The sequence below is a fragment of the Populus nigra genome, chromosome 1, assembly GCF_951802175.1.
Source record: "Populus nigra chromosome 1, ddPopNigr1.1, whole genome shotgun sequence".
Lineage (NCBI taxonomy): Eukaryota > Viridiplantae > Streptophyta > Magnoliopsida > Malpighiales > Salicaceae > Populus > Populus nigra.
The window spans coordinates 45,277,886-45,292,564 of NC_084852.1; the positions used below are offsets into that span (position 1 = coordinate 45,277,886).

The 14,679-nt window shown below is 30.0% G+C and overlaps 1 protein-coding gene across 1 annotated transcript; it reads left to right on the forward strand.

Moving 5' to 3' along the window:
* The first annotated feature begins 5,421 nt into the window (after window positions 1-5,421).
* On the forward strand, window positions 5,422-11,284 carry LOC133685052 (agamous-like MADS-box protein MADS4). The gene is made up of 8 exons (XM_062106877.1): window positions 5,422-5,606; window positions 8,378-8,456; window positions 9,621-9,688; window positions 9,832-9,931; window positions 10,164-10,205; window positions 10,290-10,331; window positions 10,831-10,967; window positions 11,209-11,284. The coding sequence occupies exons 1-8, from the start codon at window positions 5,422-5,424 to the stop codon at window positions 11,282-11,284; spliced, it is 729 nt and encodes a 242-aa protein (XP_061962861.1).
* Window positions 11,285-14,679: the final 3,395 nt, after the last annotated feature.

Here is a 14,679-nt window from a genome sequence, read left to right on the forward strand (position 1 = left end):
CGATGATTGCTAAAAATAAATTTTATTTTACTAAGTTCAATAATTATATATATTAGTCAACATTTATATATCTATTTTGATGCAATAAAAAGATATTATTTATAACAAGTAGAAGTAAAATAAGTAAATTCAATGAATAATATTTAGATATCCAACAATATACAAGTCATTGCTTAATTTAAAAATCTGATAGAATTGAAATGCATAATTTTAAAATAATTTAATGTATATTGATTATGACAACGGTATTAAGTATGATATTTCTTTTGTTTTTTAATTTTCCCACTTGATTTATCTTTATATTAGGGACTATTTTTAGTTAATTTCTTGTCCCTGTAAAACAGTGGGACAAAGACAGAATCAAATTAATCTTTTTATATAAATATCCCTTTAATATGTTATAGTTTCAATCTCTATCTTTACATTTATATCTGGGCCATTGATTTTAATTAACTTAATTTTCACTATCAAATTTAAAAACTAAAAAAATATAAAAGCAAAAATTATAAAACAAAATATAGGAAATATAAACAAGATAGAGAAAATATCTATCAAGTATTTTATAGTTTTTAATTTACTCATTTTTAAATATATTTTATCATGAATTTTAATTTTTAAAAATATTTTTTAAGAATGTAATTGTATTAGAAGTTTGGGTTTTCAATTTCATTAAATTGATATGAAGAAGATTACTTAAATTAAATAATAAATTATTTTATACAATTTGATAGAATTAAAAAAATAAATGAATTATAGTAAATTATTTTTTTATAAATTGAATAAAAACAATTAACCAAAGAGTTATTTTTTATTAAAACGTATAAATGTTTTTTTTTTACCTAATGAGTGAGTTTTTAACATTTTGAGAGAAAATGAATATCATAATTGAAAAAACAATATAATAATTAAAACATATACATGATATGGAGATCTGCAAATCCCTCGTGTTCTAAAAAAATTGAATTTAATTATGAAGAGATGGGGCCGGATTGAATGATAATCAAAAGTGTGTATTTGAGATGAAAGTATTATCTTGCATTTCCAATTATGTTACATTTCAACTTTGTGTTGGTGCAAATATTTAATTTGACATGTGATTGATTTGATTATTTATTTTATTATTAAATATATTTGAAATAATGATTGAATGACAAAGTAAATCATGATTTAATAATATTATCTTCTTACCAATGACAATTATCTTTTTTACGTGATTGCAAATCCTTTTTTAACATGATTTTGATGAATAGATAAATTATCATTTTATGTTAGTTCAAAAATTAATTTTCATTATAAATTAAAGTAAAAAAATAATGATATATATATATATATATATATATATATATATATATATATATCCAAACATTATAAATTTGATAATAATTGATTTTTATATATTTTATTTTATCTTATCCCTCGTTAACGATAAAAATTTTTAAAATTTTTATTATTTTTTATATTATTATCAAACACAATACCATCTCCATTCTCTGTTTCGTCTCCACTGGCTATCTCAATTGTATGTATCTCTTTTATTTCAAAATAGAAACTAAACCCTATATTTGGTCCACGGCAAATGATTTTTATAATGAGAATGTATTGCAAGAGTTTCAATTGGCTAGCAAGAATTAGGTCATATGATCATCTAATGATAGATGTAAATGTAATAGTATTAAAAATGTACTCCGTAATTATAGGTTAATTAATAGATAGTGATTGAATACTTTACACTAAAAAAACCATGTTTAATTACATTGTCATGTTTGAATAAATTATATGAAAATAGGGTAGCCTAGTGACTAAGAAGATTAAAAAAAATATTTTCCTTAAGTTTTCAGGTTAAAATACTTGGGGCAATACTTAGAGAATTTATTAAATTTCTCTAAAAATATTAGGTAGATACAAAACTTTCTCTAAATTTTCAACTAAACCATAAAATTAATAAAAAAATAATTGGTGCCCAACTAATTACCTCTTATTTATCCAATTCAAGAATAATAGCATTAATTAATACCCTAATGATTATCAATTATACATTAAATTATTTTTCCTAAATTTTTAAAAAAACCCTAAATTGACTAAAATTAATTGGGAACCAACTAATTATCCATTCTTTATTTAATTTAAACTTATTCAACCTAATTAATACATTTAATTATTATCAATTCCACACAAAATTAATTTTCTCTAAATCTTCAACTGAACCATAAAATTAACAAAAAATAATTTGTACCCATTAAATTTCTCATCATTTCTTCAATTCTAACAAGCATAAGTCGCAAAATCACACTCAATTTCACTAAGTGACAAATTAAATTTATTTTATCCAATATCTCGAACAAACTATAAAATAAAAATAGGTTAAGAATATAAATGGATGAGTTTACTTACTTCGTGTAGTGAAAAAAGAAACCAAGAGAGGGAAGTTTAGGTCTTTGGAGAGTTGTTGCGTCGAGTCGTTGACACCAGTGAATTGTGGTGGCTGAATTTATGGAGGTTATTGAGATGGTTGTCAAGAGGCTAGAGAGAGAAAGAGAGAGGGTTTTAATATGAAATTTATGAGAGAAAAAAGTGGTGAAGAGCCACCATCAAGTTTTAATTTCTCTTAAAATCACTAATGGATAAAATCACCGATGGAATTTCCATCAGTGATTTCACACGTTAGCAATGTCGATAAAAATGCCAATAATTTTTATTTATTTTGTTACTGTTTCCATCTGAAATTATTGACGAAGATTCTTCATCGTGTTTTCTATTTTGTAAACCTCTATGAAATATTTTTCATTGACATTTTTTTAAAAATTTTATAGCAGTGTTTTAGCCTCGAAACCTTCACATTTTATTATTACAGCTTGACAACATGTCAAATAAATATTTTAATTTAAAAATTTAAGTTATTAAGTAAAACTTATATATTTATATTATACTCTACCATATACAAAGAGAGAGTGCATAACCATATTATTTATAATTTTAATCTGTCAACTTATTATATTTCATATGGTTGTTTTATTTTTAAAATTATAATTATTAGTATTTTGGTATACTGGAGCTAACCTAACAATTCATGTCAGTATAAATGTGAAAGAGTTCAATCAATACTTGACTACATTAATTAGGTCATTTATTTTACACGTTCGGTCAAAATATATAAATTATTATCCACATAATCGGGAATTAAATAATTACCAGGAAATTAATTCATTATCCCTTCTCATAATTACAAGGAAATGGACGAAGAAGAATTAAGAAGACCTGAATCAAGCGTTGAGTTAGTATTCAGTGTGAAGAAGAGTCATGCGAGGACTATTAAAGCACAGCTAAATAGTAGTCATGTCCATAAAGTATTTTAAAAAAAGTTTTAATCTTTTTATTTTAAATAATTTTGTTTCGATGATGAGTTAGTATTAAAAATAATTTTAAAAAAAATTATTAATATAATATATTTTTAAATAAAAAATATTTTAAAAAATAATTCAATATCTAAATTCAAAAACAGACTCTTCCTCGGCAGGATGATTCCAGCACTCGCTTTAGAGCGTGTTTGGCAGTGTGGTTGCGGGTGTTTTTTAAATAACTTTTCGTGCCAAAATGCATGCCAACGATGTTTTTTCATTTTTAAAAAATCATTTTTGACATCACCACATCAAAACGATCCAAAACATACAAATCATATTAAATTTTAATAAAAAAAAATTTAAATTTTTTAAAAACATCCCTGCAGCCGCGTTCCCAAACATGCCTTACTAGAGCAGTTCGAAACTTTGGTAATAAGTGCTCCCTCTCCTTGACTTTAGAAAGGAAATGTGGGCACGTGACTGATCCCACCATGTTCGGCTCGAGAAGGGAGGACTGGCCGAAGAGAGGGTCAGCGCCCGTACTCGCCCCCTTGGTCCCTTCGGTTCTGTGGACAACACAACCAAACAGACCTACGCAAACCCTAACCACAAAAGTGAATGCAAGGACATAATGGTAAAATCAAAGGAACTAGGAATAAAACATTTTTAAGGTTAAGTCAGATGATTGCCCAAACTGGAAAATAGTCAGATGTCCTTCCACTTAACCTTTAGACACGTATATCACTTGCCCTTCCTACTTTAACATTTATTCCTCAAATACCCCAACTCTCCTTTTATTTTCATCAAGTACATTTACTTTCTCCAATCTGGTTGTCCACCGTCTATGATAATGACCATTCACTGATTGAATTTTTTTATATTTATATTATGTTTATTATTTATGGGATAAAAAATCTAAATATTTATAAATTATTTATCGGATTTTATTTATTAATTAATAAAAAATAAAATAGTAAATATATATTTGAAATATGTATATGTATATTAAATAAAAAATTATATATATATATATATTTGTGTTTTATGTTAATATTAAAGTAGGTATATATTATACTGAATTAGAAAAAATCTAATACTCTTGAAATATATTTATATAATATAAATATATATTTCAAGTAAGATTCGGTCGAGTTTCAAATTAAATTTGACAATATTTATATTTGATTCATTATCCATCTAGTACAAAAAAAAACTCATCCATAAAGCAGATTTTGATTAAATTTCCATCACTACATCTAATCCCCTACTTGTTTGGAAATGTGATTGTAGTTGTTTTTTAAAGTGTTTTTCATTTAGAAATGTATCAAAATAATATTTTATTATTTTTTAAAAAAAATTATTTTGAAATCAGCGTATCAAAATAATCTAAAAACATCAAAAAAATATTAATTTAAAATAAAAAAATAAATAATATTTAATTTAAAAAAAACACTTTTAAAATACAAAAAATAAACATGGCTTTACATCTTACACCACCAAATTTAAAGCCCTTGTAGCTAGGCAGGTACAATACACAAATTTGTAGCTCGTTGAGCAGCAATGTAGTATTAGCGTACATTGTAAGCAACCCAGCAATTGATTTTGATTTTTAAGAACTTTATACGGTATCATTATCATTCTCATTTAGCCATCCTTTTATATGTACACACACACACTATTATTCTTGCTAGTGTTAATTTCTAGTAAAAACAGTATTAACAGAAGAGTAATTTTGGTGTAAACAGAGGTGAATATGTTGAGAGAGGGCTTACTTTTTATTTTGTTAATTAAGGGTGTTAGTGAGATTCCAAACAAATTAAGCTGAACATAGCTTAAATACTGTGTTTACGGGGTCTAAGAATGTGTTTTTTAGCGTGATCCACCGAGTTAATAAATAAAGCCTAAATACCAATAAAGAGATTGGTGCTGGTGCTTGACGAGAGAGCGAGTGTGTGTGTGTGTGTATAAAAAGGGCCATAAAAAAAAGAAGAAGAATACTTTTTATGTGTGGAGACTTGTTGGGATTTGTTGAGTGCTAAAATTAAAGAAAGGTTTTTCTTGAAGAGAGAGAGAGGGAGAAGATATGGGGAGAGGTAGGGTTGAGTTGAAGAGAATTGAGAACAAGATCAACAGGCAAGTAACATTTGCAAAGAGAAGGAATGGACTTTTGAAGAAAGCCTATGAGCTTTCCGTTCTTTGTGATGCAGAGGTTGCTCTCATCATCTTCTCCAATAGAGGAAAGCTGTACGAGTTTTGCAGTAGTTCAAGGTATCACCAAAACAAACCAATTTTTGTACCCTTCAAACACACACAGGAAAAAAAAAAACACAAAAGCTTCTCTCTTTTAACTCTCTCAGCTTCCTTCACTCCTTCTCTCTCTTAGCTAGCTAGATTCGCTCAATTTTTCTGACCTTTTTTTTTTGTTTCTTGTTTTGAGACCTGTCTTTAGATTTTCGGAGCACGGTAAGTTGATTTTTTCTGTTTTCAGTGTTGGGTTTTTTAAGCATTTGTTCTGAGAATTGAAGAGAGAGAGGGAAATAAAAGTTGGTTTCTTTTTGTTTCCGTTTCTGTGAATGTCTCGGCGTTTATAGCAGGTAGAGTGTGTTCGTGTTGGTATTGATGCTAGATCTGCAACTGGAAAACCACAAAAAAGAGAGATAAACGTTATAATATCTACTGTTATATTGACTCAAACTCTATACAGTTTTTCTTAGCTCCCATAGTCTTTTGCCCTTTCTCCGTCTCTTTTCCTTTTACGTTTACTATCTGAATTTTCCATTTCTGTGTTCATTTTTCTTCTTGAAAAGAAAAAAAAAATCTGATGATCTGTTGCTCTTCCAACAGTTCGAGAGACCCATCAAGCTATGCGATGTATATGGAGTTTTCTTCATGATCATAGAAGCTAAAAATGTTCTTTTCTGATCTCGCATAGTCCTAATTCATCTTTTGTTTTCTTTATCATTCTTTTCCTTTCATTTTCTCTTCAGTATCCAACATAGCATGGTTGTTACATAAGATCAAAAACAATCTTCTCTTCTTTCTCCCTCTTTAATCTTTGAAAGTGCTGCCCTTTTTTATTCAACCATTTTGAGGTTAATAAGGTCTTAGATTGTTCAATTCAAAACTCCAATCAACTTGATTTCGTTAAACAAGTTAGAGTTTCTGGGAATTGTTGAAGTTTTGTTTGGAGAAAGTTTGCAATTTAGTTGATCTTGCCTATCTCTCTCTCTCTCTCTCTCTGATCATTTGCGATCTATGAAGCTTAGGGTTTTCCTTTAATTTACCTTTATATTTGCCAGTCCATGTCTTCATTGATTTTCTGTTTAACACATTTTCAATTTTGTAGGCTTTTTCCCAACTACCTCACAGAGTTTTCAGAGTTAATTTTAAGAAGAAAAAAATAAAAACACAATCTTTTGTTATTATTAAATTTAATTACATGATGGAAAAGACAAGTTCGTAATAATTCATGCTCACTACCCTCATACTTTTTGCTGCAAATGTTTTCTATCAATCAATAAGAATGGGACATTACGACTGCTGTTTTTTCTTCTCTCTCCCTTCAGATCAGTCCTTTCACATAGGAGCTTCCATTCATTCCATTGGATCTTCAACTCTCTCTTTTCTGTTTCGGTGGAGAGAGGATATTTCCAATCACATGAACTGATAGAGACATCTAGGGTTTTGATCTTTGCCAAGGATAAATAGGGTTTCAATATCTACAGATCAGTAGTCCTCTCACTCTTTTCAGTATACTGAATTGTTCTCTTTCATTCAAATCAGAGGTTATCTTAATAGTGGTGTGCTCTCGAAGTCTGTAATTGAGTCTGTGTCTTTGGAGTGATCAATATGTCTAATATCCACAGGATGTTTTGACTCCTCCTAATTAGAGGTTCCTTTTCTCTAGTACAATTATCAATGCCCTTAAATTCTAGTCCAACATTACATTCTGTGTTCTTAATTATCTTATGGTTTTGCTTGTACAATTGACTATTTTTATGTCTAGAAATTTTTAATTAACTAATTTGTTAAAGTAGGGTTAATTACATTTCTTCTATTGAATTAATGGAATTTTTTCCTTGAATTATTGCTGATCTTGTCAAGAAAATTTTCAAAAAATACTTCAAACAAAACCTCTTAATTAATTTGTTCCCATCTCTTTCAGCTTAGAATTAATTAAAGAGCCTTTTTTTTTCTTTTGGGACAGAAAAAAAATATAGAATTGCAATGACAACTGCTAAACTTTGGGGGTGGGGGGGGGGGAGGGGGTGTGGAGGTCTTTTTAAAACTTCATTGCTCAAGTTAATCATCATCATTTGTCACCAAATATTTGTTAGAAAATTGGCTTCCCAATTTCGCATGCCATCAACACTATGACCATACCTCTCCACAGCCCAATTTATTTATAAATCATCCTGAAACATCACCATATTGTTTCTTAATTATGAAGAGGGTGTGCTATCCGTATGCTTCTGGTTGGCCTTAATAACCAGAGAAAATGAGCAGCAAAAGATTGTTTCATATTTAAGGACTCGAACTGATGGAGTGTATACAACAAAGATTTGGAAAAGAAAACTCTTTAAATAGAGAAATGTAATCAATTTATAATTGGTAACTTTCAATGATTAGTTTAAGATCTTTACAAACTACCTATTCACATGTACTAAGTTTAAACTTTTTTTAAAAAAAATGCATTAGAGAAATATTAGTCAATTTTATGTTCATTCACTCGACTTTAGCATATTTCTATTGAAATACCATGTCATAACTACACTACAGAACGGCTCTCTCCCCTTGTGAATTGTTAGCTATTGCAATCCAATCTCAAAATAAATTTGTTGGGTTAATGATAAAATAAAATGTAAGAAAATTTCACAAGAAACTAACACTATCTGAAAAGGAATATTATGCTCAAAATAGATCCTTGCTATATATATTGTCCTCGTACATGTCTCTATTTGTTGTTACAATCTTTGCATCAATCTTGATGGTTAGATTTTAAGATTTAAAATTTACTGATTTTTGCTATTGTTGTTCAGCATGCTCAAAACTCTTGAGAGGTACCAGAAGTGCAATTATGGAGCACCAGAGCCAAATGTGTCTGCAAGGGAGGCCCTGGTACGCAAATTTACCCTTTTCCTATATCCTTTGAATTTCCCTCTTTCTTCTGGTCCTTTATTTAATCTTCCAAAGTAAGAATTTCTAGTAAGTTATATAGAAACAAACAGGTTTTCGTGGCAATAAATATCACAACAAAGAATAAAAGTCCAGAAATCATCACAGAAGATAGATATATGATGCCCCCCTGAGATGTAATTCAAAACCAGAATGTTTGAGGATTTTTTTTTTGTGATGATTCTAGCCAATATTTAATTTATCTAGTAATCATTATTATTTCAGTCAGCTAGATTCTGTGGAAATAAGTTTGCTTTCTTACAATGTAGAACCAAGCTAATAGCATTCTTAAAAGACACATAACAGTTGTATTTTAGTTTTTGCAATCTGTTGCCGCAGCTTTCCTTTTCTTGTATTGTTCTTCTTCAAGCTGACCTTTCTTGGTGCTATTAGATAATAGGAAAAATGCTCTCCTGGGCCGGCATATATAAAAACAACTTTAGAAAAGAACGCCTGCCTGCTGTCTGGTTGATATATTGAAAATTAAGACTGCAGCGAGATTCTGTGCAGTAACAAGAAGCAAGTGCTATACGCAAGCGTAACGAACAATAATTTGCTGGTGAAATTTTTTTCAAGTAAAACAATTAGCAATGGTCTTTATAACATACGTACAATACCATGTCCTTAGAGCACTTTCTCGTAGTTCCGATCAAGGTCATCTTTGTAATTGAGGGAATGTAAACAACTTACTTTTTGGTAGCTGGAAAATGCCCCTTTTCTTTATATAATTGAAGAAAATGAGTCTATTTTTTTTAAAAAAAATGATCGGCTTTATTCATAAAAAAATAACAGTTTGTCGTCATTAAGAGAATGAAGAACAAAATTGCAGAAAAAAACAGCAGCTAAAAATCTCTAACTACATTTATCAACTATATATATATATATATATATTATTTTCAGGAAGCAACTCAATTATTATATTAATTTGGAGCTTTGATAATATTCAACATTATCAATTATGATAAGATATTATGGCTACTGCCTCGTCAAGGCTTACTGATAGTCCAGTGCACTTGCATATATGCACTGCAAATCTTATCAACATAATTTTTAGGTGTTAATTTTGAATCATTCATGTTCAAATGGATTTTACTGCTTTGGCTGTAGGAACTGAGTAGTCAGCAGGAATATCTGAAGCTTAAAGCACGTTATGAAGCCCTGCAAAGAACCCAAAGGTGAGAATGCCTTAAGCAGCGATGTTTAAAACGTAGTCTTTCAAGGGTGATCCTCATTAGAAAGTGTCATTATCTACATTCAAAAATAATATTGAAATCTGACCTTTGATATCACCAAATATTTCATTGCCATCGAACTACAGGAATCTTTTGGGAGAAGAACTTGGCCCTCTAAGCAGCAAAGAGCTAGAATCACTTGAAAGGCAGCTTGATATGTCATTGAAGCAGATCAGATCAACAAGGGTATTTTGAAGATAGAAGGATTGGATATATATTATCAAATTGACTATACTTAGCATTCTGATTAATAAGTAAAATTCTGAAAATATAGAACAGAGTCAATCACAGTTAAAACTTCTCTTGGATGTTAAATTTGACTTGACTGCACACAAATAAGTACTTTATATATGTAACAAAGCACTTGACACCCAGCAGTACATATCTCAACTTCATAATTCCTCTTATTGTTCTACAGACCCAATACATGCTAGATCAGCTCAATGACCTACAGCATAAGGTATGGAAACTTCTGAAGCTTCCTTGTTGTCTATTGATTTCCTTTTCCTAGCACTCTCTATTTAACTCCAAACATTACATGCAGGAGCACATGCTGACTGCAGCTAATAAGTCCCTGAAAGAAAGGGTATGTTACTTTTCCATTTAGGTGGAAGCAAGTTAGTTCAGAAACAAGAACCCCTAAAATTATTTCCAGTCAGAAGTTTCTGTTAAGTAGAAATCGAAATCACTGCTAAGCATTAAGTTCCTTTCCACAGATTGAATATTGGCGGGAGAGATCACTAGCTAGTGGTGGTTTTGAAACACTCAACAAAAAAATAAACAATCTGTTTTATTTCATAAACAACAAGTTTACATAAATTGCAAACTCTCAAACTCTTACCCCTTTTTTTTCTCTAATGTTTTTCTCTTTTATTTCTCACACCAAATAATATAAATTTATATTTATACACAAAATAAAAACATTAAAAATCAAAATGTTAATGGTTGGTGGCTACCATCCTTAATCTTCTAGATTGAGTTTACGATGACATTGAGCATAAATTAGTCCAATTGATTTGGCCTCCCCTTCTAAGAATAGCCTGAATATGATGACATCTTGGTTGTTGTATTTGCTCACTTTGCAGTTGATGGAAGGCTACCAATTAAATTCACTCCAGTTGAATCCAAGTGCAGAAGATGTGGAGTACGCTAGACAACAAGCTCAACCCCAGGGTGATGGGTTTTTTCATGCTTTGGAGTGTGAACCTACACTACAAATTGGGTATGTCTGGTCTCTTAAGTCTAATCCTTACTGTTTTGCAACCTTTCGGCTGGATACATAAAATGATGGTCACAGAAAAAAAAAAAAGAGAAGAAACTAAAGTGATAAAGTGATTGTCTTATGTCAGTTATGTTTCTGGAAGCCATCGTTTCAACATTGTAGAATCACTTGTCAACGTTTAAGAGCAAAAGCTAAGTGACGAGGGGGATTTGTCTTACAACAATTTTATTCTGAATTGCAGGTATCAGCCAGAAAATATAACAATGGTCACTGCTGGCCCAAGTATGACTACTTACATGCCAGGTTGGTTAGCATGATAAGAAGACTAGCTACGGTTCTCACTCTCAGCCATGCATGGTATTCCTTTCCTCAACATGATGGTTCCCATATTTGATCAGCAAATTTGTGTTTTGTCTTGTATGTTATTGGTGAAACAGTCTTCGTTTAGCGCGTAGGTGGTCTATATCATAATTCTACTGCACCGTAGGAACAGTGCAAGTAATGCTTTGTGTGGCGTGTGCAAAGCACTGCGCTGCTTCGTTTAGCACTTAGCAGTTGCAGGCTTTTTTTTTTTTTTTCAAATGAAGAATAATTCTCCTTTGTATGTAAGACCATAAGATACTCCAGCTTTTAATGTGTTTCTATCTATCTGTTTATCCTTACGTGACTCTCATGATGTTCTGTGCCGTTTAGAATTATGCAGAAAATAGAAATAGAACACTGGAAATTAGTGAGCCTGACTCGTTATAATTATGGGCTCTCTTTTTTATTTATTTCTTGATGGGTGGAGCTAGCTGATGCATTATCTTCTTTTCTCCTTATATGGTCCATGCCATCAGCTGTCGCAACATATATACAGGTTTGACATGCAGAATCACAGACAGAGAACAAGGTGGCCTATTTCATAGGTTGCATGCAGCAACCCAGATTTTCATGGCATGTTACATGAGTGATATTGCCTTGCAATATTGATCGAAAATACTTCAGCTTTTTTATTAAGAAATTAGCTGATATGATGATGATGTCCATAAGAACTCATGAATTTTCAACATTTACAATAATTGTTATGATACCAATGGTTATGGCTCATGTGATACATTGATACTCTCACAAAGAGGTAAAGACTTTATTCGAGCAACTTAAGATTCGGTCGCTCAAGCACTCAAGCAGTGTATTGTGAATAAAGGAAAAAAGAGAGGGAGACTCAATTTCTTTTTAGATTTGTTACTTAGAGGTTGTGTTTATTTAGAATTGGGTTTGATAATTTATTTTAATTGTCTAAGTTATAGGATCTTGAGGTGTCGAGAAAAATAATTCCTCACTAGCTCGATTAATGCTTGGTTTATCAAAATTAAATAAAAATTTATTAATTTAAAATAATTGAAATTATGGGGATCGAATTTGAACATTAGACAAATATTTAGCCCCTTTTTTTCTTGAAAGAATTGGGGATTGGATTGCATAGGCAAAGAAAAGATTAACCCTATTTTTTGGTTACTCAATTTTATTTTCAATTTGATTCTTTTACGTTGAGTTCATTTGGGATTGGACTTAACAATGTTTTTCATTTTTCATATAGAGATCCTATGATGTTGAGGAAAGATTCCAATGCGAGATTGATTCTTTTAAAATTGATTTATTTTTTTTAGTTTTGTCTTTCAATGTTGGGTTGGTTTTTAATTGATATTTGTAATTTTTTTATTTGATTTTCATAGAGTTATCCAGTTTTTATAATTCAAATCGCGGGTTTGACAGATTTACTTGGGTTGACTCGAGTTATTTAATTTTTTTATTGTGTTTTTTTTATCATATTCACCCTTTAACATTAAGTTTAATCCACGATGTAAATGTCTTTAAGTGTACATGGAATTAGCTATCCCTTTTATTTATTTATTTTGTAATGTAATGTTTCTTGCTTGTTTTTTAAAGGAAAAGCAAACCTATTTCCTAGTCAAAAAGAAGACAAAGGAGGGAGTGTTTTTTTGAAGGAGAATAAAGTAAAGCAAGCCCATTTCCTAGAGTAAAAAAAGAAAAAGGGAGGGAGGTGTTATGATTTTTCAAAATCAAGAAAAATATAAAAGAGAAAAAAAACTAAAAGGCGAACAAATTTCATTTTTTTTAATCCATAGTGTATAGGTCTCTAAATATGCATGGAATTAGCTATCCCTTTAGGTTTTTTATATTGCATAATGTTTCTTACTTATTTTTTAGAGGAAAATTCCTAGAGAAAAAGAAGAAAAATACAAGGAGTGTTTTTTTGGAAGGAAAATAAGAAAAAGCAAACCCATTTTTGGGAGGAAAAGAAGGGAAAAAGAGGGAAGTGTTTTGAATTTTTAAAAATCAAGAAATATAAAGAGAGAGAGAGAGAGAGAGAGAGAGAGAGAGAGAGAGAGAGAGAGAGAGAGAGAGAGAGAGAGAGAGAGAGAGAGAGAGAAGTAACCGGATTTGATGGTTTTAATCCATAGCACTATAAAGGTTTCTAAGTGCATAGAGAATTAGTTATCCCTTTTATTTTTATTTTTATTTTTATTTTTTTGTATTGTAATGTTTCTAACTTGTTTTTCAGAGGAAAATGAGGAAAAGGGGGGAGAGTTTTTTGGAGGAAAATAAAGAAAAACAAGCTCATTTCCTAGAGGAAAAAAAGGTTATGTTTTGATTTTTCAATCAGAAAATATAAAAGATAAGAATAAAAAAGATACATATAGATTTCACTATTTAATCCATAATGTAAAAGTCTCTAAGTGCACAGGAATTAGCTATCCTTTTTACTGTATTTTTAATGCAATGTTTGTTGCATTTTTTAGAGGAAAAGCAAGCCTATTCCCTGGAAGGATAAAAAGGGAAAAAGAGGAAAGTTTTTTGTTTTTTAAAATCAAGAAATATAAAAGAGAAAAAAAATAATAATAACTGCATTTTACTGTTTTAATCCACAATGTAAAGGTCTCTAAATGTATAAGCAATACATATCCCTTTTAGGCTTTTTTTTTTATTGTAATGTTTATAACCTATATTTATAGAAAAAAACATACCTGGTTACTAGAGAGAGAAAAAAGGAAACAGGGTAGTGTTATTTGGAGGAAAATAAGGAAAAGTAAGACCATTTATTGGAGGAAAATAAAAAGGGAAAGAGAGGGAAGTGTTTTGATTTTTTAAAATCAAGACATATAAAAGAAAAAAGAAAAATAAGAAGCAATTGAATTTTACTATTTTAATACACAATGTAAAAGTCTCTAAATATACATGGAATTAGCTATCCCTTTTAGTTTTTTCTTTTTTTGTAATGTAATGTTTCTTGCCTGTTTTTTATAGGAAAATGAGGAGAGCATGCCCATCTCTTAGTGAAAAAGAAGTAAAATTAGGGGGGGAGGAAAAGAACAAAAAGCAAGCTCTTCCTAGAGGAAAAGAAGGAAAATGGAGGGAAGTGTTTTGGTTTTTCATAATCAAGAAATATAAAAAAGAGAAAAAAAAACAACTAAATTTTATTATTTTAATCCACGGCATAAAGGTCTCTAAGTGTACAAGGATTTAGAAGAAAAGAAACGAAAAGCAAGCTCATTTCCTGGAGGAAAAGAAGGAAAAAAGAGGGGAGTATTTTGGTTTTTCAAAATCAAGAAATATAAAAGAAAAGGAAAAAAATAGCTAAATTTTATTATTTTAATCCACAGTATAAAGGTCTCTAAGTGTACAGGGATTTAGCTATCCATTTAATTTA

What these genes read in the sequence shown, in the direction of transcription:
- LOC133685052 (XM_062106877.1), top strand. Translation starts at nt 5,422, where the DNA reads ATGGGGAGAGGTAGGGTTGAGTTGAAGAGAATTGAGAACAAGATCAAC. An exon ending in GAGTTTTGCAGTAGTTCAAG is followed by an intron (nt 5,607 to 8,377) that starts GTATCACCAAAA and finishes ATTGTTGTTCAG; the next exon opens with CATGCTCAAAACTCTTGAGA. An exon ending in TGTCTGCAAGGGAGGCCCTG is followed by an intron (nt 8,457 to 9,620) that starts GTACGCAAATTT and finishes CTTTGGCTGTAG; the next exon opens with GAACTGAGTAGTCAGCAGGA.